At 34.8% G+C, this 15772-nt stretch overlaps 1 protein-coding gene and 1 pseudogene across 1 annotated transcript in view; one reads left to right on the top strand and one right to left on the bottom strand.

Moving 5' to 3' along the window:
- Positions 1–15772, bottom strand: part of NUP107 (nucleoporin 107) — a 41582-nt gene that overhangs the window by 15956 nt on the left and 9854 nt on the right. The window contains exons 7-14 of the mRNA XM_019748987.3: positions 14311–14438; positions 13170–13218; positions 8844–8915; positions 8353–8441; positions 5148–5226; positions 3527–3640; positions 497–587; positions 278–354 (exon numbers count right to left, since the gene is read on the bottom strand). Of these exons, the coding sequence (XP_019604546.3) occupies positions 278–354; positions 497–587; positions 3527–3640; positions 5148–5226; positions 8353–8441; positions 8844–8915; positions 13170–13218; positions 14311–14438 (699 nt within the window). The remainder of the gene's footprint in view (positions 1–277; positions 355–496; positions 588–3526; positions 3641–5147; positions 5227–8352; positions 8442–8843; positions 8916–13169; positions 13219–14310; positions 14439–15772) is intronic.
- LOC109456550 (nuclear nucleic acid-binding protein C1D pseudogene) lies at positions 5294–6613 on the top strand (annotated as a pseudogene).

The raw sequence follows: 15772 nt of genomic DNA, 5'->3' as shown, positions 1-15772 counted from the left end.
ATTCAATTATTTCTCCTGGGAACCAGCTTTAGCTCAAGGCTTATTATTCTCAGAATTCATTTGGTGCCTCCTTTATATTTTTGCCTTATGTCAGTGTTTAATCTTACTACTTAGTGTCTGAATAATTCTGATTAGTGGTTAAGTCAGCCAACTCCTATTCCTCAATTTGATTGGAAGTTCTTTCAAAACAGGAATTTTAGCCCGAACTACAGTACCTTCAGGCCTTTAATTAACTAGAGTAAAAATCATTGTCAATAAATATTTGATTATATCTTACATCTTCGGCCATTCTCCAACAACTTATTTTCCAAATGCATCTGTATGGATTCCCTTCAACAGACTCTAATTCTGTTCCTATAAAACAGCAAAAGAAAACAAGTATGTAGTTTAAAATGGTATCTTTCATTGATTTCTAAAAACAAAAGCTGTACTTCACAGAGATTAGCATTTAGAGCTAAATATACCCCAACTCTCAGAATAAAATCCACTAAAATACCTCCATTCACATTAGGGTCATGATAGAGCTTCCAGCCTTCAAGTGTTGCAGCTCTCCATGCCTGACCACAGCGCTTACAGAGCCGTTGTGCCTTCAGAAACAAGAAAGAGCAGTTAGTCATATAACCGGTGTAGTACTGGAAAAGTGCTTGTGCCTTATAGAAGAGTGATAAGCAGCGTATGACAGGATTAGGTAACTTATGGCACAGATATTACAAAAAATGATGTAGATAACAAGTAACGGTGTTTCACTTTATCACCATATCCATGTCTTTCTGTGGTTGGTCTCTGCCTTTTTTTTTTTTTTTTAAGGACGGCACAGCTCAGAGGCCCATGCAGGGATCGAACCAGCAACCTTTGTGTTATTAGCACCACGCTCTAACCAAGTGAACTAACTGGCCACTCCCCTGCCTTTCTTTACTAAATAATCCTTTATTTGCTCTTTGACTTTGGGCTTACCAACAGGTTCCTATGGTGCCCACAGGCATTTAATTCTGCTACAGACAAATAGGGCTAAAGAGGTTGATGACCCTTGATTTATGTAAACGAATTACAAAAACACTGTTAGTTTCTAGAATGACAGGGTGCTATTGTTTATTCACTGTACCAATGATACTTCTGTATGTTAAATGTGAGCAATCAGATGAACTTGATATACCAGTTTGTTGTTCTATCATCTCTTCCCCATTTTTAGTTCATATGGTTTGGGAAGGCCTAATCCCATCTCTGAACTCTAGGGTTAGGCAAGTGATCTAATAAGAATCACCCCCAGGGCTCTTGCTGGAGATATTGAGAGAGAGAGATACACTCCTTTTGCTGGGATTATTAGCTGGCAGGAAGATGTAAACTGCTGGAGGCTACCACAGACACAGACACAGAGGAGTGGCTTCTAGAGAATTAAGCCAGAGAAGAGGAGGGCAGAGCCACGAGCTCAGCAAAGACACAGTATCCTAATGACATCTTTTGAGTCCCAGGATCCTGCTGAAAGTCAGATATAACCCTCTAGACTTCTCTGTTCCATGAGGCAATCCATTCCCCCCTTATAAGTAATTTCCGTTGGGTTTCTTGAACCTAGAAAACCTGATTAATTCAACCAGTTAAAGACTATCTCAAACACCATTCTGGATTTATGGCTTTAAAAATTATGAAATGAATAATGAAAGTTATGTAGAAACATGGAAAAATGTTTTGATATGCTATCTAAAAAAGAGTGATAAAAACTGAACGCAGAACTTTGAAAACATTATTCTAAGTGAAATAAACCAAACACAAAAGGACAAATATTGTCTGAGTCCACTTGTATGAAATATCTAGAACAGGCATACTCATAGAGACAGAAAGCAGATTACAGGTCACAGGGGCTGGGGGAAGAGGGAAAGGGGAATTATTTTGCATAATGGTTACAGAGTTTCTGGTTGGGGTGATGAAAAGTTTTATGGTGATGGTTTCACAATGAATGTAATTAATGCACTGAAATGTACACTTAAAAATAGTTAAAATGACAAATTTTGTTATACAGATTTTGCCACAATGAAAAACAATTAATATACCAAAACCACTCTAGTGTACACTTTAAATGGGTGAACGGTATGGTATGTGAATTAGATTTCAATAAAGATGTTAAAAAAGGAAAAAAACCCTGAACGTATACTATGATTACAATTATGTTAAAAAGAGGCATAAAAGAAAAAGGGCTGTAAGTAAAGACAAAAACCCATTATCTGTGGTTATGTAAAGGTAGTGGGACCTAGAGAGTTTTTGTTTACACCCTTTCTGTAATGTGATTATTTTTTGTTTTGTTTTAAAAAATACATCCCTGTTTGCCACTGCAATTCCTAGTACCTTACACATCACCTGGCAGAGTGGCTGGGACTTAAATATTTTCTGAATAAATGAATATGTTATATGAACTTCTCTTAATTAAAAAATAAGAACGATCTTAATAACCCCAGACTTACTACTATAAGAAATTACTTAATATATGCTAATGGTTTATAACACAGAAGAACAAACACTTTGAATTAACATATTTCCATCTAAAAGAACATCACGGATAATACTGCAAAAGAAGTACTCATATAACGTAATACCTAAAGCTTGAAGCTTCTATGCATCAGACTGCTCATCTAGAGTCAATAAAGCCGTTCAGTAAGCTAATTAGATACTTAATATTCTACAGGCACACCTCATTTTATTGTGCTTCGCTATACTGTGCTTCACAGATTTTGCGTTTTTTTCCTACATGTTGCAGGCAAGACCCTCCACCAGCAAAAATATACCACTCCTATTGTGGTGTTCTGGAACCAAATCCGTAACATCTCCGAGGTCTGCCTGTGTATATAAGACCTTAACTATCACAAAGGAGATTACATTTTTTTTTTCCTTAACTAGGGCGCAGTTCAGTGGTCCATGTGGGGATCGAACCAGCAACCTTGGTGTTATTTTGCACCACGCTCTAACCAACTGAGCTAACCGGCCCCCCGCCCCCCGCCCCCCCCCCTTTTAAAGGAGATTACATTTTAAAGAGTGAGGTTTAAACTGGCAAATAATTATGGTGTACACCTGAAATTAATATAATATTGTGTGCTAGCTATAATTTAACAAAAATCTTTTAAAGAAGAAAAAAGAGGTGAGGTTAAAAGGGAGAAGTCCGAGGGCTATGACAGTCTACAAATGCATAAATAGAGTCACTATTCAATAGAAGAGCAATTTGGGTCAGACTTATTCTTAATGCAAACATCAGAACTAGAAATAATGGGGATATGCCTAGGATACACAGTACAATATAGAAAGGCAAAGTCTGACTCCTTATAAAGAATTTTCTAGTAGAGTTGTACAAACTAGAGTGCACTGCTTTCTGAGGCAATGTGTTCTTATCACTGGAAATGTTCAAACGGCAGTTACATCTAGATATACTGTGAAAAAGATTACTACTGCACTGAGAAGGCATAGGAGGTGGTCACAAAGACGCTTTCCAACTTAAAGAGTCTATGACATTTAAAAACTGCACAGCAGGGTGTACATGACTTACCTCTTCTGTCATTCCAGCGCGGATTAGTGTGAAAAGATACTTGAGTAATCTAACTTCATCTTCTCTATCCAGATCATCAAGGGGCATTTTCTGTCTTATAGGAGCATCAGGATCCTATAATAAAAAGAAAAAAAATCAACTATAAATCCTTTCTATCCACATACATTTAAACACTATCAAGATATGATAAATCTCTCCTGATTACTGAAATAAATTAATTTACAATTGAGTTAATTAACAAAGGAAATGAAGGGTCACAAGTGTTCCAAATAGTCACACAACTGTTCACTGCCCATTCTAAACGGACTCTGTTGGCCCTCAAAGGTGCATGCCTAGGTGAGGAAAGGTGGAAGCACCACTGGTCCAGTCCAGCAGGTGTGCTATTCGTAATTCAAGATGACCTGATCTTTACCCTGTTATAAGAACTACATGGCCAAGTGAATTCTAAACAGAATCAGGCCTAGATAGAAATGAGTGCAGAGGAGAAACGGAAGGAATCGTCATTTATTCTGTGACTAGAAAGTACCTCCTGAGAAACCTATGAGAGCCCATGATGGGTTAATGCTACATAAAACACATCAATGCCCCGAAAAATTGTTTTTTAAAAACAGAGTTCTAATAAAGATCTCCCCGTCCCCGAAAAACCCGTTATTCCTACCTACTACTTTTCACAGATAGAAAGGAATGTGCTTTTAAACATCTGGGATGATATACTGTCCTCACTTTTCAGCAAAGAGCACATGATCTGCATATGGAATTTCAAGTGAAAAATTATAATATTGTGACTTAAGAAAGGAAGTAATTGTTATTCCAAATATTACTGTGTATGGTAATACAAATTATCAATCCAGAAAATGAAATGCACAATAGATCAATTGGCTATTTTCACAAATATTTTGTAGACAGACACAATTATTCAATTTTGGAACATGGTCTCTTTCTTGGAAAAGGAAACCACCACTTTCCAGATGTTAAGAGGAAATGATTTTCTGTTGCTTGCTACGGGGTAGTTTAGCTACAATTTATTTTAAGCTCTACCAGTAGTTGCCAAACAGTTTTCACAAAAAACCTCTTTTGTTACCAAATGGAATTTTATCCATTTTTTCATAACCACTTATTTCTCCCACTGCTCACTATAAACATTTAATTCACATACTGAGACCTGTCACGAAGCTTTATTCCTTTATTTCTACAATTAGACTACTGTTCTTTTCAAATCCACTGTTGTTCCTATTACTCATATCCTAAAATGACCAGTCTAACCTCAAAGTAATTCACAAAGTCCCCCCCCCCCCCCATTTTCTATTTAAATGATCTTTCATAGGTCACCATCTTCTAGTTGAAGAATCAAACTTTGCTATAAGACCAAAATTATTTTGTTTTTAATGCTGGCAAATCAGGGACACTTTTTATATCTTCTTTTAAAATTTACAACTCAGAGATCGTAGGTATGTTCAAATTCCACCAAATTCAAATGCAACTTAGTAGTTTTAGAGTTAAATAGTATGAGCAAACCTTCAGGAACCAAAAACAAGAATCCAAGAGAAGTTCTCAGACTTTAAAAAAATAAATAAAAAATCACCTAACTTTGAGGACAACTTCCATTTCAAAGAACACTTACCAATTCAGTGACAAGAGGGCGGACACTTCCTATATAAGAAGACAGCTGCCGCTGTTTCAAGGTATGCAGAGTATTTTCCCTGAAAGAAAAAAGTAGTTACTTTTTAAAGGAGTTATTTTAATAGGTCTACTTAAAAAAAAAAATCAAAGTCAAAGTAAGAAAAATAGTACAAACTCAGAAAAAAACATGCAAAAATGCTAAGTATGAAAGAGCATTTTACATTTTAGCACAGATGACTATGTTAAGCACATTTCATGTCCTTATTGGCCACTCATCTAGATGCTTTAGTGAGTTATCTATTCAAATCTTTGCCCTTTTTATTGGGTTATCTTCTTATTACTGAGATGCAGTTGTTTATGAACTATAGGTTCTACATGTTTTTCTAGTCTGTGGCTTGCCAACAATTCATTTCCTCAATGATGTCTTTTAATGAGTTTTTAATTTTGATGAAGTCAAATCATTTTTTGTCCCAATTTATTGCTTTCTGTGACCTAAGAAACACTTGCCTATCCCCAAGTCATAAAGATGTCCTCCTATATTTTCTTCTAAAAACTTATGGTTTTAGCTTTTACATTTAGGACTGTGATCCATCTTGAATTAATCGTTGGGTATGATGCGAGAGGGGTGTCAAGGTTAATTTCTTTTCACATAGATATCCTTTTTTTTTTTTTTTTTTTTTTGCAGTTTGTTGAAAAGGCATCTCTTTCCCCATTGGATTGCTTTGACTCCTTTGTTGAAAACTAAATGACCAAGTCACTAAGTGTGGGTCTGTTTTTGGGTTCTTTATTCGATTCCATTAGTCAGTAAAAAAGGGAGACTAAGTCATAAAAAACTTACAAAAACCTTAATAGGTTATTTTAACTAAATAGGTTATTTTAACTAAAACAAATTTTTTTCCTGAAAATTGAAATTTTGTTTTTGCTCAGAAAAATCACAATTATTTTTCTGGGAGACAGGAGTGGAAGACCAGTGAGTTGGTCATAATGGCAGGAAAGGAAATTAATGAAGACTATCCAGCAAAAATTCATGACTATTTATCAACATTTGAGAATTCTATTGGTGCTGTAGATGAGATACTGAAGACCATGTCTGTTTCTAGAAATGAGTTGTTGAAGAAGTTGGAGCCACTCAAACAAGCAAAAGTGGATTTAGTTTCTGCTTATACATTAAATTCAATGTTTTGGGTTTATTTGGCAATTCAGGGAGTTAATCCTAAGGAACATCCAATAAAGCAGGAATTAGGAAGAAACAAGAGTGTACAGGAACAGAGTCAAGGAAATAACAGACAAGAAAAAGGCTGGCAAGCTGGACAGAGGTGCAGCTTCAAGATTTGTAAAAAATGCCCTCTGGGAACCAAAACCTAAAAATGCATCCAAAGTTGCCAATAAAGGAAAAAGTAAATATTAACCTTCGGTTTTGATGTACCCATGTTCAAAAAGTACACTATTTTTATTGTTTTACACAAAATAAATGATTATGTGGCAACGCAAGGTTTGCCTTATTGAATCCATTACTGAATTCCTTATAAGGTATTCCTTATTGAATTCATATATAAACTTTACATTTAAATTTGTAATGCTAAACTTTTTCCCCCAGAAAAATTACATTATCCTTATTGATTTTCCTATAGAGCACTACGAAGTTTTTAACACTGTGGTATATTTTATATTTATAGTTTACCATCTCTCTTGACAGGAACTTATTTCCTTATACAGGTCAACCTTTCAAGTACCACTTTATAAGCAACTATGAAATTTATATTAAATGTTCTTTGCAAACATTTGTCTATTTTAAATGAATAATGCTATCTGAAATATGCTATGTGAAGTATGCTATCTGAAGCCTGAAGTTATAAATACATCTGTTTTCACTATATATGAGAAAAATGAAATGACTTAAATGTCCATTATTTTTCTGTGTAGTTATTTTACCATGTCTTCATGACTTTGGGAATTGCTTCTTTTGATATTTGAAGTGCGAATTTAAGACTTTAAGGCTATACTTTAATTCCTGGCCCTCTGCGTCTGTGTCCCATTTAAAGGAAAATATATTCTCATTAATTTTAGATGGGAAATGAGGTTGCATATTGATGGGTGAATTTTGGCATAATGGTTATATCCTGTCAGTAAAGGCTGTAAATGTTGTATAAAATAAGAAAAATCAAACTACTCAAGATTTAATAAACATTTAGTAGCACTAATTTCCTAGTTGAGCAGAGAAAAAATATAATTGACTTGCAAACTGTGTGTACATGTATTAGTGAATTCAAAGGCAATCTGAACTTTTTCTACAAGTCTTGAAATAAACTGTCCTTCCCTCCAATCTTTTTTATTTAGCTACGTTTTTTGTTTTGTTTTGTTTTGTTTTGTTTTAAGGAGGGCGCAGCTCACAGTTGCCCATGTGGGGATCGAACTGGCAACCTTGGTGCAACCAGCACCATGCTCTAACCAGCTGAGCTAACCAGCCACTCCATAAACTGTCCTTTCAACCTAGGGGTACTTTCTGGTGTCAGTGTCCTACAATAATTTAAAAGTACTGAAAGATATTGGGAAAATAAATATTTAAAAAAAATTTTTAATTAAAAAAAAAAAAGTAGCTAGAAACATAGCACACGTGTAATCAAATTATGATTAAGAAAATAAAGCAGGTGACTGTTTGAAAACACGAATCAGATCATATCATTCTTTTATTCTCAAGGTTTCCCATCACATTTAGAATAAAGTCCCAAACCTTAACCTCTGCCTGTCCATAAAAGTCCTGCATGAGCTGGCTCTCTTCAGTCTCATTCCCTACCATTTTTTTCTTTGCTGTGTTCACCTGCTTCCCGTGCAAATATTTACCTTCTCAGGGTCTTTGTAGTTTCTGTTCTTGCCCAGATCACTTGTCCCTCAGATTGCTGAATGGCTTGCCTCCTTTATTTAAAGGACTCTTACTACCCGTTATATCCTTAGAGAAGCCTTCTTTTACTTAAAGTAGTACCCATTATCACCCTCTATTCTTCACCTCTGATTCTTTTTCTTCCAAAGCTCTTAATACCCAACATGATATGTATTTGTTTTTACTCTCTTAAAACAATTATGAATTACATAAAGGAAGGGTTATTTATCTGTTTTGCTCTCAGACTGAATAAGCAGTAAGAAGTATTCGCTGAAAGATGAATAAACAAAATCAATGTTAAGTGTCCTTGGGAATAAAAGTGACTTACCAATACACTGATTTTGCATAAAATTCAATATTATCAGAAAAATCTCCAATTTCATCTTTGGCAATGCTTTCTAACCAATCTACCACGAGCTAGGAAAGGAAAACAAGGCAAAAAAAAGAAATATTAACTATAAAATCTGTATTTTATTTGAAGTAGTACTCCTACCCTTAATTTCAAAAAAAGCTTCTGATTCAAAAATACCAAGTAATTTTTCCAACCTCTATTTTTACTTTAAGATATATACATATTATGGCAAAAGAATGAAATTTTCTATAGGAATAACACAATTTTTAACAGGCTATTCCTAGAAATACTAGGGCTATCACTTGAAAACCAAATAATTAGGTTCTTAATTTCTTTTAAATACAAATAAAAAGACTAGAAAGAGAAAATTAAGAAAAAAGTTTTAAATGAAAACAACTTCAGTTCTTTTATTTTATTTGCCTTTTCTCCATGTTTTATAAACACATATTTAAAAATTCTAGTCATACCTGACTTTGCCGGACAAGTGAATCTCTCTGAAATAATGCTTCCACCACTGCTTTTTCACTAGCATTAAAAGCCTATTAGAAAAAATATTTACAGGAAGAAAAAAGATGCTCTAAGAATATTATTTCAATAGAATGGTAAAAGCAAATCTGAAATAAGTATATTTAATCACCCACAAACATTTTATCACACAGCAAATTGGCATATTCATCTCTGAAAAAATTTTTATAAATAAATTTCAAACTGCTAGATCAATTTGTGGCTACTTTTACTTGATATTTTAATTCTTTGGCTATACTTGGAATTTAAAAACTCTGTTTTCCCCAGAGATATTGTTTTAGGGAAAAGTAAAACACAAAACAAAATGAAACAAAAAAAAATCATAAAGAGATGGATGCAGTCACGTGACATACTAGAAAATTAACATTTTAAAACTTTAAAATCTTTTTATTCTACACAGCAGAAGTTGATAAGCGATAAAACTTAACAATCCAAGGCTCTTAAGACTGACTTTAAAAGATAACTTGACAAAAATATTAGCAAATAATATTAAGCAGTATATTAAAAGGATAATATATGGTGACTGAATCAATTAATCCATCTTATTTGAGGATTCAAGGAGAAAAGCCACATGAACATCTGGATAGATGTCAAAATGTCGTCTGATAAATTACAAACAGAAGAATGTTTTGCTAACATAACAGACTATCTACCTAAAGCCTATTGCAAATATTATATATAACCGTAAAGAGAGACACTCCTTTTAAAATCCAGAAGGTAAAAAGAATAAGAATTCCTGCAATTATTCAACTTTACTTTGAAAGTTCTAATTAGTATATAAAACCAGGAAAAAACCCTAAGTAGTAATAAGCATAGAAAAATTGTCAAAGTCGTCACTATTTGTAGACAATAGGATTACCTACCAAAAAACAAAGACAATCAATGGAGAACTATTAAAACTTATAAGTTCAATAAATAGCCAAATATAAGATAAATAATCTTCCTAGATGTGCACATAACTTGGTTGGAAGGAAATAAGTATTTGTAGAATAAATTAAAAGATTGGCGGGATAATGAAATATTTTAGGTGAAAAAGCAGATTAATAGACGTGTGGCTGAAATCATTATAAAAATGTATACTTATTTTCTCCTATTTTCACTATAGTTGCTTCAAACATGAATTATTTTTGTAATCAGAAAATAAAAAGTAACTAAACCCCAAAAGAGTATCTTGTCTTTATGGTTTTAAAGGCATATTTTTATCAAGCCATCAAAGGACAGGTAATTCCTATATTCTTCAAACAGAGCACACACAAAAAAAAATAATGGAAGATTTATGAACTTGTTCTGGAGAGCTAGCACAATTCTAGACACCAAAACTGGATAAGGGTAAGTCACACACACAAAAAAAATATGTTTGGGAAAGTTCTAAATAAAATATAAACTAAGAAAACTTAGTAGTATATTTAGGAATACATCATGACTCAAGAGTTTATTCTATTTCAGGATAATTCAACATTAGCAAAACTGTTAATGCAAGCTATTACATTAATAAATTAAAGCAAATATACAACTATAGAAGCTAAAAAAAATATTTGACTATATTCAATATCTGTCCCAACTCTTAGCTGGTTAGAAGGAAAAAAAAAACCCTTAATCTACAGTAAAACAAAAGCATTCTTAATAAAAGGCAAGAACACAAAAAAAATTCATACTATTACTGATATAATTGTATGGGTGCTCCGAGTCAATGGAATAAGGTAAGCAAGGAAGTAAGACAGCATAAAGGATTAAGGGAAACTCACTATTTATAGATTATTGCCAATATAGAAAACACAATAAAATAAGTGGAAAACTTACTGGAGCTAATAAAAGAGTTCCAAAAGATGGCCAAATGTAGCTTTACACATAAATCATTAACCAGAGACGATCCATGTATGAATAGGATAAATATATGTTTGATAAATGGTGCTTGAATAAATGGATAGCCACACGAAAAAAGTTAAATCTCTTTCTACCTAAATCTCTTTCTAGACAAACTTACTCCAGATGAATTTAAGGGCTTATTATATAGAAAATAAGATTTAGATTTAGAAGAAAACATTGGAGAATATTTTGTAAATAGGTAAGTAAGGCCTTCCTTAACAAGAAAGAAGATAGTGAATGAATAACTAAGGAAAACATGACAGATGTGATCAGTTAGCTATGAAAATACCTGCTTTATAATGACCCCTTAAACAAGTTGAAAGATAAGTGACAGAAATGAGATAATATTTAACATATGAGTAAAGAATCAAAAAACAAGCAAAAAATATGAATATAGAATTCATATAAAATAAATGTTCAAGAATGAAAAACGCCCTACCTTATGAATGGTCAATAATATGCCTATGAAAACAACGAGGTATCTTCCCTCCAACTGGTAAATTAAAATGATTGATATCAAAGTAACATTTTCACAAACTGTGAGCATGTAAATTCGTACATTCTATTAGGAAGGTAGTATGACAATCGCTGTCAAACTTTGACCCAACAATTTCACTTCCAGAAATATATGAAATACTCGAATATGTAAATAAGTATGAAGAATGTTCACTGCATCATTGATTGCTACACCAAAAACACTACAACCTAAAAATGTCCGGTCGAATGTCTGAAAAAATTATGGTACATTTATTCTCTGGTATACTATGAAAAAATAAGGTAAACAAATAAACACATAAACAAAACGAATAAATATTGATGAATGAAAAATCTCTCAGCATAATGTACAAATGAAATCATACTATATATTAAAAAAACAAACCATGTGTGTGTATAGAGCCAAGGAGACTAGATGAAAGCTACTGTCATAATCCCTGCAAAAAATGATGATGGCTCCAGTTAGTGGTGGCAACAGAAACAGATGAATGGTCAGAGCTGAGACTCAAGAGATAAGAGTCAACAAGATTTGATGGATTAAATTTTGGAGATGAGACAGAGACAGGGTCTAGACCAGGGGTGTCCAAACTGCAGCCCGCGGGCCAACTGCGGCCTGCAATCCATTTTTTTATTGGCCCACAGCAAATTCCAAAAATATATTTAGTTTACTTAAATAAACCAGATGAGACAATACGTACTTCACGTTGAGTGAGTGGCCCGGCTGTTTGTGTATTTTACCGCATATGGCCCTTGGTAAAAAAACGTTGAAAAAAGTTTGGACACCCCTGGTCTGGAACTTTGCTCCTCCAAGTGTAGTATATAGAACAATAGCATCAGCATCACCTGGGAGCTTGTTTAAAATGCAGAACTTAGGCCCCACCCCAAACCTACTTAATTAGACTCTACATTTTAACAAGATCCCCAGGTGACTCATGCACAGAATCATTTGAGATGTGCTAGTTTAGAGAATTTCAGTTTCCTTGGAAAGCTGGCTATCGTGCCATCCAGTCGAAGACAAAATTGGGTTTGGCTTTTGGCAGGTTGGAGTTATAGTGCTTGAAAATGATTCTGAATAAACTAAAATTAATAAAATAAAATAAAGTAAATAAAATAAATAAATAAAAGGTACTGGCTCCTAAAAGGGGGCAAAGTGGCTGGGTTCCCTGAGTCTGCTGGGAGAAAGAAAACAAAAATGTGGGGAGACCATTTACAGAATGAGACAGAGCCAGGGGACTCCTTCCTTTCAGGCTCTATCTTCTCTCTGCTTGGAGTCTCTTTGGAAAGAAAGACATTCCAGGGCTGCTGAGGAGTCCGCACGATTTAACAACCGGACTAACATCCTAGCTAGGAACCAAGCCACTGAATCCTGCATCACTTTACCCAGATTACATAAAAAGTAAGTCCCCAGTTTCTGCTGAGCAGTCTGAAGGACAACCCCCTTAAATTCCCTAAAAATTCAATATTTGATTTAAAAGACAGTGAAGAACACCTTTCTTTGCCTTTGAGGGCCTTCTGTCTAAAGGAAGAGATCTCTAGAGCAGCATGGTGGCCAGTTACAAGCTTTAACCAAGCATTTCACAGTGACATTCTCATTTTTTCTTAAAAAACAACAACAAAAATCCCACACAAAAAACCAAACTGTTTGAGTATATGTATATATAAAGATACAAACAAAAATGTCTGGCAGGATACAATACCAAATTGTTAGACTGAACAATAAGAGAGGTAAAGAGGACTTTTACCTTTTACTCTATAATACAAATCACTATTTGATTTTAACTTTTATTATATCTATCTACTTGTAAAATTTAAAAAATGAAAACAACTCAAGATGGTCAAAAATCAACTACTATAAAAACATTTTAATTTTTAAGCATTTATAAAATATAAATGCTTATAAAACTTACAGTAACTGCAAACATATTTTCATCTTCTAAAGCAGACTGTATCCTGTCTCTGGAGAAAAATACACAACAAAAAAGCCTTATTTCACATAAATATATAAAATCACCTTTTAAGCTACATATATGCACAAACCTACATTCTAATAAATGAGTTTCATTAACTTAGCCATCATGCTTTAAAAACAGGATACAGTGGTAAATGCCTTCTGAGTCTGATATTGACTCCTAAACAAAATTGGTATTTATTAAAAATACACACTAAAGTCTTTAACATCCACTTGCTAATTAATACACACACTTAACTTTTTAATATGTTTCACATGACAAAAATAAAATATGATTGTCATGCGGGAGACCCTGCTCGCTGCTCCATTTGTCGTGCAGGGAGGCCTGTGGGGTCTCTGCTCCCACTCCCCACATAAGAACGCAGGATATGGTGAGGCCAAAAAGGAACACCCACGGAGCCATAGGTACGGGAGTCATACCACTGTATTCTCTCTGGCGGCATCCGCCTCTCTGCAATCTGCTCTTGCTAGCTCAGCCACCATCTTCTTGCCAGCCCCCATTTTCTGCTAGCATACCCACAGCAGTTATATTAGTGGCCAATGGCTCACTGGTTACAGCTGACGGCCAACTAGCCACAGCTGATGGCCATGCATTCACAGTTGATGGCCACTTACTACCTGAGCCAGCACCTGTCTATGTGAGGCCAAGAGCCTGGAAACTACTTTCTGGGGCTCTGCCCCCACAATGATTTTCTCTCAAGAATGAGAAAGCAACAGAATGAGAGTCGAAACCACTGAGCATCTAAGAGAAGGACAATTTGGTAAACTTCTTTCAAACGTGCACATTACATAAACTCTATCTTTCAGTTTTTCTTAATCTATCCTCTCCTAAGTATTGCAGTATTTTTAATGCTTTCCTTAAATCTTTATACATATCTAATTTGTGGTAGCTACCAGCTTTTTGACCTGATATTCCCCTCCTCCCTAACTCACTGCTCACAACGAAGGCATTAGAAACGATAGACATCAAAAATAGCAGAACCTATTTCCAAACACATCCTACTCTAACTTTTAAATTAATGTGCCTATTGGTTTGGTACCTTGTGCGTGTTTCATTTACAACTCCTACACAACTTCACCTGTACAAAGATGCCAGCAGCCTCCACGTGACCATCTCCTGTTGAAGAAGCCAGAGCATACTGGCTGTTTTCGAAAACTTTTGGAGTCCAGGTGTTGCTCGGCTCACTATTTTACCCAGTATATTTACCTGAAGTACAAACACAGATGTAAGGTTTTCTATAATTTTGAGTAACAACTTTGTATTCTTCAAGTAGATTGTGCTAAAACTAATTACATGTACATATTTGTATTACAAATTTTTCCTGCCTATCTACTGTCTTTTTTAACTGAATGTAATATAACATTCCCACTGGAAATGGCCCTAATTTGAAGTAATGTGTGTTTATGTGAGTACATATCTAACAGTTTAACATACTCTAGATTTCAGACTCAACAACAGCCTTGGGTACATTTTCCTTAATCAGAAGATAAGCTAAATCTAACCTATACTTGACAAAATCACAACACGAACCAACGGAGTACCAATGAAAATTAAAAATAAGATATCTTCAAATTATGTTTGAAAAATTGATACCATATGTCGTGCGGGAGACCCGGCGGGGTCTCTGGTCCCGCTCCCCACATAAGAACGCAGGACATGGTGAGGCCAAAAAGGAACACCCACGGAGCCATAGATGGGGGAGTCATACCACTATATTCTCGCTGGTGGCTGGGTTGGAGAAACAGGAAACAGGAGCCATACAATTCTCAACCCTCATTGCTCTGCTTGCAGGCTCAGCCCCCATCTTCTTGCCAGCCCCCATTTTTCCTTTTTGCTAGCGTAGCCACAGCAGTTATATTAGTGGCCAATGGCTCACTGGTTACAGCTGACGACCAACTAGCCACAGCTGATGGCCATGCAATCACAGTTGATGGCCATTTACTACCTGAGCCAGCACCTGTCTATGTGAGGCCGAGAGCCTGGAAACTACTTTCTGGGGCTCTGCCCCCACACCATACAACAAATTAAGAAAATTATTTTCCTAAGATACGCATTAAAATATTGTCATGTCTTACCAAAACTTCAAAGTCTCTCCTTGTTCTAAAACAGTGGTTCTTAACCTTTTTTGGACTGAGGCATGTGTGAAAATCTAATGAAAGGTATGAATGTTCTCCCCAAAACACACACAAACTGTTTATCAGAAGGTTTAAGGAGCCAGGGTACTGTAAACCTTTCTCAAAGGTTATGAATAGTACCTCCTTATTTTATCAAAGGAAATTAAGAAACAGGATTATTCTCATTCAGAACTTAAAGAATCACAACAGTTTTTCCCTCCCTTTAAAAAGTATTCACAAAGTAATGTTAGTTCTGTTTTAAGGCCAGTATTTAATAAAAGTATTATCTGTACTCTCATTCCTTTATTAAATTTTCTATTGGAATTCTAACTCCAGTGATTCACTAAGTGATTATTATTGCTTCTGTTAATGAAGCCACTGCTTTTTATAATGGACAATTCAGACTGATTACTGAAACAATATTAA

Source organism: Rhinolophus sinicus, chromosome 1, assembly GCF_057876585.1.
Source record: "Rhinolophus sinicus isolate RSI-liver-muscle chromosome 1, RSI-T2T, whole genome shotgun sequence".
Lineage (NCBI taxonomy): Eukaryota > Metazoa > Chordata > Mammalia > Chiroptera > Rhinolophidae > Rhinolophus > Rhinolophus sinicus.
This window is presented reverse-complemented; position numbering and strand designations above follow the sequence as displayed.